Below are 7,775 nucleotides of genomic sequence, written 5' to 3'. Positions count from 1 at the left end.
TGAAGAGGCGCTGCTGCGCCTTCTTCACGATGCTGTCTGTGTGAGTGGACCAATTCAGTTTGTCTGTGATGTGTATGCCGAGGAACTTAAAACTTGCTACCCTCTCCACTACTGTTCCATCGATGTGGATAGGGGGTGTTCCCTCTGCTGTTTCCTGAAGTCCACAATCATCTCCTTAGTTTTGTTGACGTTGAGTGTGAGGTTATTTTCCTGACACCACACTCCGAGGGCCCTCACCTCCTCCCTGTAGGCCGTCTCGTCGTTGTTGGTAATCAAGCCTACCACTGTTGTGTCGTCCGCAAACTTGATGATTGAGTTGGAGGCGTGCGTGGCCACGCAGTCGTGGGTGAACAGGGAGTACAGGAGAGGGCTCAGAACGCACCCTTGTGGGGCCCCAGTGTTGAGGATCAGCGGGGTGGAGATGTTGTTGCCTACCCCTCACCACCTGGGGGCGGCCCGTCAGGAAGTCCAGTACCCAGTTGCACAGGGCGGGGTCGAGACCCAGGGTCTCGAGCTTGATGACGAGCTTGGAGGGTACTATGGTGTTGAATGCCGAGCTGTAGTCGATGAACAGCATTCTCACATAGGTATTCCTCTTGTCCAGATGGGTTAGGGCAGTGTGCAGTGTGGTTGAGATTGCATCGTCTGTGGACCTATTTGGGCGGTAAGCAAATTGGAGTGGGTCTAGGGTGTCAGGTAGGGTGGAGGTGATATGGTCCTTGACTAGTCTCTCAAAGCACTTCATGATGACGGAAGTGAGTGCTACGGGGTGGTAGTCGTTTAGCTCAGTTACCTTAGCTTTCTTGGGAACAGGAACAATGGTGGCCCTCTTGAAGCATGTGGGAACAGCAGACTGGTATAGGGATTGATTGAATATGTCCGTAAACACACCGGCCAGCTGGTCAGCGCATGCTCTGAGGGCGCGGCTGGGGATGCCGTCTGGGCCTGCAGCCTTGCGAGGGTTAACACGTTTAAATGTCTTACTCACCTCGGCTGCAGTGAAGGAGAGTCCGCATGTTTTCGTTGCAGGCCGTGTCAGTGGCACTGTATTGTCCTCAAAGCGGGCAAAAAGTTATTTAGTCTGCCTGGGAGCAAGACATCCTGGTCCGTGACTGGGCTGGATTTCTTCTTGTAGTCCGTGATTGACTGTAGACCCTGCCACATGCCTCTTGTGTCTGAGCCGTTGAATTGAGATTCTACTTTGTCTCTGTACTGACGCTTAGCTTGTTTGATAGCCTTGCGGAGGGAATAGCTGCACTGTTTGTATTCGGTCATGTTACCAGTCACCTTGCCCTGATTAAAAGCAGTGGTTCGCGCTTTCAGTTTCACGCGAATGCTGCCATCAATCCACGGTTTCTGGTTAGGGAATGTTTTAATCGTTGCTATGGGAACGACATCTTCAACGCACGTTCTAATGAACTCGCACACCGAATCAGCGTATTCGTCAATATTGTTATCTGACGCAATACGAAACATATCCCAGTCCACGTGATGGAAGCAGTCTTGGAGTGTGGAGTCAGCTTGGTCGGACCAGCGTTGGACAGACCTCAGCGTGGGAGCCTCTTGTTTTAGTTTCTGTCTGTAGGCAGGGATCAACAAAATGGAGTCGTGGTCAGCTTTTCCGAAAGGAGGGCGGGGCAGGGCCTTATATGCGTTGCGGAAGTTAGAGTAACAATGATCCAAGGTTTTTCCACCCCTGGTTGCGCAATCGATGTGCTGATAAAATTTAGGGAGTCTTGTTTTCAGATTAGCCTTGTTAAAATCCCCAGCTACAATGAATGCAGCCTCCGGATAAATGGATTCCAGTTTGCAAAGAGTCAAATAAAGTTCGTTCAGAGCCATCGATGTGTCTGCTTGGGGGGGGATATATACGGCTGTGATTATAATCGAAGAGAATTCTCTTGGTAGATATTGCGGTCTACATTTGATTGTGAGGAATTCTAAATCAGGTGAACAGAAGGATTTGAGTTCCTGTATGTTTCTTTTGTCACACCATGTCTCGTTAGCCATAAGGCATACACCCCCGCCCCTCTTCTTACCAGAAAGATGTTTGTTTCTGTCGGCGCGATGCGTGGAGAAACCCGCTGGCTGCACCGCCTCGGATAGCGTCTCTCCAGTGAGCCATGTTTCCGTGAAGCAAAGAACGTTGCAGTCTCTGATGTCCCTCTGGAATGCTACCCTTGCTCGGATTTCATCAATCTTGTTGTCAAGAGACTGGACATTGAGTCAACTAATCCATGATGTTATTTTCCAAAATCCAACTTTATTAGAACTGAGACAGACAGCAACATCACAGTAACAGTCTGAGTACAGAACACATTGAAGTCTCCTGTAATCTAATCTATAAAATACACATTACTACCAGGACTGTGGTCTCCCCAACAGTACTAGAGTTTACTCAATATACTACTCTAACACTCTAACACACTACTACTGCTCCAACCAGGCCCCAGACCAGACCAGAGCCTTGTCTACTCCTGTATCCCCAGACAGAGCTCCTGTTGTGGCCTCCTCCAGTAGGTCCTAGACCAGACACTGGCTCCTGCGAAGGGGGGAGACCCTGCAGTCTAAAATAAATACTAACATTTTGCCTTCTAAACCCTCCAGTCTAAAATAAATACTAACATTATGCCTTCTAAACCCTCCAGTCTAAAATAAATACTAACATTATGCCTTCTAAACCCTCCAGTCTAAAATAAATACTAACATTATGCCTTCTAAACCCTCCAGTCTAAAATAAATACTAACATTATGCCTTCTAAACCCTCCAGTCTAAAATAAATACTAACATTATGCCTTCTAAACCCTCCAGTCTAAAATAAATACTAACATTATGCCATCTAAACCCTCCAGTCTAAAATAAATACTAACATTGGGGTTTCCTTTACAGAGTTTGAGTCTTAAAATGTCTGGTGTTCAGCATTTCTATACTCTGTAGTGTTTTGTAAGTAGTAAAAGAGAAAACACTTACTTTTCAGCAGCAGTTTGGTCCCTTCCCCGAACGTGAACCACAGTGATACAGTCTAGTTGAGACGCCGTACAACAACCTCCTTCACACAAGAGTGAGCACACACTGCACTAACAGAACCACTCATACAGCTCCACACAGCTTTGTACAACTTTACTACACTCATAAAGCATTACACAGCTTCACATACAACTACAGTATTTGACACTCTTAATATAGGAAATATTATAGCAAGTAATACTCATGTTTTATCATTCACATTAGAGTCATTTAGCAGACACTCTTATCCAGAGCATCTCTGTGCATTCATCTTAAGATAGCTAGGTGGGAAACCACAATCATTAAGCACTCTATGTACCTATATAGCATACTCTGATTAATGAAGTCTCTGATTTGAGCCTCTTTAAAGTCTCTTCACCCAAATTCACTGCAAAATGTTTTTCATCCAACGATGTCACTTGTTATCAGATTGCATTATGGGCAGAGTGAAACATTGTCATTTGCAGCAAATATCAATATTGACAATTGTGCCATTTTACTGTCAACAACAGAAATATAAAGCAATTCACATGATGATTATTTGCAGTTTATTATTCTGTCCTGAGGAAGGGTATTTCCATAGAGGAGGTGCTTTGCATTGGCAGCTCATGCTTCAGTGCTCTGGGAGTGTTTATAGCCCTGTGAGTTTCAGACTGCAGGACTGAGATCTGTCCTTCAACACAACAGAAACTACGACAACCATGACAATGATCACCATCTTCATCTGGACACTGGTCTGCTGCTGCCTCAAAGGTCTGTTGGTTTCTAACTCTTACAATGGGAAAATGACATATTGTTGAGTGCCTTGTATAATCATTGAAATAGATCTCAATGAATTACTGTCCCTGTATAAAATATTATTAAATATAAATAATATCCTTTATATACTCGTTGATCAATTAATATTTTTCCTCTTCAGGATCCAGAGGTCAGGTGACTGTGACTCAGCCTCCTGTAGTGACATTTTCTCCAGGAGACCCTGTCACTCTGACCTGTACAACCAACACTAAAGTGTACAAATGGGATAGTGGAAATGAGGGTGCGTACTGGTATCAACAGAGACCTGGAGAAGCTCCCAAACTCCTAATACAACATGTAAAGACACGGCTAGATGGGATTCCTGCTAGATTCAGTGGCAGTGGGTCTGAGAGGGACTTCACTCTGACCATCAGTGGAGTCCAGGCTGAAGATGCAGCAGTTTACTACTGTCAGAGTTACCACAGTGGAAGTGTGTTCACACAGTGATTTAGAGCCGTACAAAATCCTCCTGCTCGAAATACACACATCGATGGTCCTCTGAACACAGAACTAAGGGTCTTGTTATATGACATCACCAAGTATAACCACTTTACTAACTCAGAAATAATGGTTACAAACTAGTTTCATAACCCTCCCAACCTCCCATGTCTACAAATATCCTCCTTATCAGAAAGATACAGGTGAAATAGTCCCATTGAGGATGAATAATCCATATCAAGTCAACATAAAATCATGTGTGAAGCAAAAAGGTTGGTGTGCCTCAATGCTTGGTTGACCAACCAGACACACACAGCTGGCCAACACATCTGTGGAGCAGTATTGGGTGTGTACGTTTATGACTGTGTGACAGAGAGAGAGCCCTGTGAAACAGAAACTTAGATTTCCATGTCCCCTCTCCCAGAATAGAGCAGTACACTGCCCAGATGTTCCCCCGTCCTTACACGACATCAGCGCTAGACCAGAGGAGGTCAAAGATCAAAGTCAGAGGTTAGATGTCAGTCACAGATCATTTTATAGGTCACTGCACTAATCTTGTGTGGTGTGCAGAGGAAGAGGTTGGACACAGGTCGTCAGCCAGACTAGTAAAGATCAAAGATTAAAAAGTCAGAGGTCAGTTTCCCAGGGAAGAGAGTCAGTTCAACCCCAACATGCCACCAGACTGCCTGTTACTTTATTGCAGTCAGCTTTTTGTTTTCTTGCCAAAGAGAATAGTTGACAAGAGCACCATTTTCTGAGGTGATTCTCGTGGTACCCACTAGAATGGCATGAGGAAGTCTTAGAGAACTAGTGATCTACATCTGAAGATTCATCATGAGTTCATCAGGAATCTGCACTGAGCCAGATGGAAGTCCTTCATCCCAGTTTAGAATACCTCCAGGGTCACTGACAGGTCAGCCAGTGGCAAAGGTCAACAGTTCCAAAGTCACATGCTCAGACACACACATGCACAACCTCCTAATGCCTCTACCAGTACCTGTCCTGTACCGCACAGGGGCATCTCCCAGACCCAACCCTGAGTAAACTAGACTGGACATCAGTCAGAGGACAACATTCACCTCCAGGTGATACGTCTGACCTTGCAAGGTCATCAAATAAAATCAAGCTTTATTTATACTGCACATTTCAGACATTGAATGCAACGCTTCACAGGAAAAACAAATTAAAACAATGAAAATAAATCCATGAAATATTTACTACACAACAAATACAAGATAATAACAATAAATAATAACAATAAAAACTGACTGAAGACTGAAAGGGAAAGCTAAATATCGTCCATATATGAAAGGTTAGGCCTTGCCTCTATGCTACTAAGCATTACAGCCCATGACCATTCCTTACATCAGTGGAGGGTTTGAACAGGCTCCTGCAGTGGACCAGACAAGGACTTACTGATAATCCTCTTTTCTTAGGAGTCAAGGAAGGAGGTCACAATGAATCACACGTCTCCTCACCCACACTGTGTGAACGCTAGAGTCAGGAGATAGAGGAGGGTCAAGACGTTTGTCTATATACAGGAGGGTCAAGAAGTTTGTCTATATACAGGAGGGTCAAGATGTTTGTCTATATTTATTTTACCTTTATTTAACTAGGCAAGTCAGTTAAGAACAAATTCTTATTTTCAATGACAGCCTAGGAACAGTGGGCTAACTGCCTGTTCAGGGGCAGAACAACAGATTAGTACCTTGTCAGCTCGGGGGTTTGAACTTGCAACCTTCCAGTTACTAGTCCAACGCTCTAACCACTAGGCTACCCTGCCGCCCCTATATACAGGAGGGTCAAGACGTTTGTCTACATACAGGAGGGTCAAGACGTTTGTCTATATACAGGAAGGTCAAGACGTTTGTCTATATACAGGAGGGTGTGTGTGTGTGTGTGTGTGTGTGTGTGTGTGTGTGTGTGTGTGTGTGTGTGTGTGTGTGTGTGTGTGTGTGTGTGTGTGTGTGTGTGTGTGTGTGTGTGTGTGTGTGTGTGTGTGTGTGTGTGTGTGTGTGTGTGTGTGTGCAAGTGTCCTTTATGTGCATGTGTGTGTGTGCCTGTTTGTGTACTGTGTGTGTGCATGTGTGTCTGTGTGTCTGTGTGTCTTTGTGTGTGTCCTATATGTGTATAAGTGTGAGTGTGAGTGTGTGTGTGAGTCCTGTGTGAGTCCTGTGTGTGTCCTGTGTGTATGTGTGTGTGACACCAGTAGTAGATATAAATACCCAGGAGCTCCCCAAGGAAGGCTAATGGATTAATAGCTGCTGGATCTGATGTGTTAACTCACCTGGTGTCCTTCGTGTCACGGCTGCCGCACGCAGGAAGTGCCTCAGTCAGAGGTGGTGATATCCTGCTTGCGCTGATTTCTGACTGACACGATACTGGAGGTAAGCAGAACACACACCTCTTGGATCGCGCCACGCCCACAAATGATTCTTAGTTATTTTCTCTTCACCTTTATATTCTGCTTCCAAAGACAAACAGAATACCTGTCTGGAACAACGCTACGAAAATGGAACCTATAAAGATCATGTAACAGCGTCTGCTAAATGACTAAAATGTCAAACGTAATGAAATAATGGGATACTCAGTCACCTTCAGATACTAAGTCACATTGAGATACTCAGTCACCTTCAGATACTAAGTCACTTTGAGATACTCAGTCACCTTGAGATACTAAGTCACCTTCAGATACTCAGTCACTTTGAGATACTCAGTCACCTTGAGATACTCAGTCACCTTGAGATACTCAGTCACCTTGAGATACTCAGTCACTTTGAGATACTCAGTCACCTTCAGATACTCAGTCACTTTGAGATAATCAGTCACCTTGAGATAATAAGTCACCTTGAGATACTCAGTCACCTTCAGATACTCAGTCACTTTGAGATACTCAGTCACCTTCATATACTAAGTCACTTTGAGATACTCAGTCACCTTGAGATACTCAGTCACCTTCAGATACTAAGTCACCTTCAGATACTAAGTCACTTTGAGATACTCAGTCACCTTGAGATACTAAGTCACTTTGAGATACTCAGTCACTTTGAGATACTCAGTCACCTTCAGATACTAAGTCACATTGAGATACTCAGTCACCTTCAGATACTAAGTCACTTTGAGATACTCAGTCACCTTGAGATACTAAGTCACCTTGAGATACTCAGTCACTTTGAGATACTCAGTCACCTTGAGATACTCAGTCACCTTGAGATACTCAGTCACTTTGAGATACTCAGTCACCTTCAGATACTCAGTCACTGAAATACTCAGTCACCTTCATATACTAAGTCACTTTGAGATACTCAGTCACCTTGAGATACTCAGTCACCTTCAGATACTAAGTCACCTTCAGATACTAAGTCACTTTGAGATACTCTGTCACCTTGAGATACTAAGTCACCTTGAGATACTCAGTCACTTTGAGATACTCAGTCACCTTCAGATACTAAGTCACATTGAGATACTCAGTCACCTTCAGATACTAAGTCACTTTGAGATACTCAGTCACCTTGAGATACTAAGTCACCTT

The 7,775-nt window shown here is 44.3% G+C and overlaps 2 gene segments (V, D, J or C); one reads left to right on the top strand and one right to left on the bottom strand.

The window, feature by feature from the left end:
- LOC112267679 overlaps positions 1-3,443 on the bottom strand; it is a 12,213-nt gene extending 8,770 nt beyond the window's left edge. Inside the window, 2 exon segments of the C gene segment in view lie at positions 2,972-3,073; positions 3,427-3,443. Of these exon segments, the coding sequence occupies positions 2,972-3,073; positions 3,427-3,443 (119 nt within the window).
- A 228-nt stretch (positions 3,444-3,671) lies between these two features.
- LOC112267526 lies at positions 3,672-4,395 on the top strand. The segment is given in 2 exon segments: positions 3,672-3,760; positions 3,927-4,395. Coding segments are annotated over 2 exon segments (378 nt in total).
- The last annotated feature ends 3,380 nt before the right edge of the window (positions 4,396-7,775 follow it).

This window comes from Oncorhynchus tshawytscha, linkage group LG14, assembly GCF_018296145.1.
Source record: "Oncorhynchus tshawytscha isolate Ot180627B linkage group LG14, Otsh_v2.0, whole genome shotgun sequence".
NCBI classification, from domain to species: Eukaryota; Metazoa; Chordata; class Actinopteri; order Salmoniformes; family Salmonidae; genus Oncorhynchus; species Oncorhynchus tshawytscha.
This window is presented reverse-complemented; position numbering and strand designations above follow the sequence as displayed.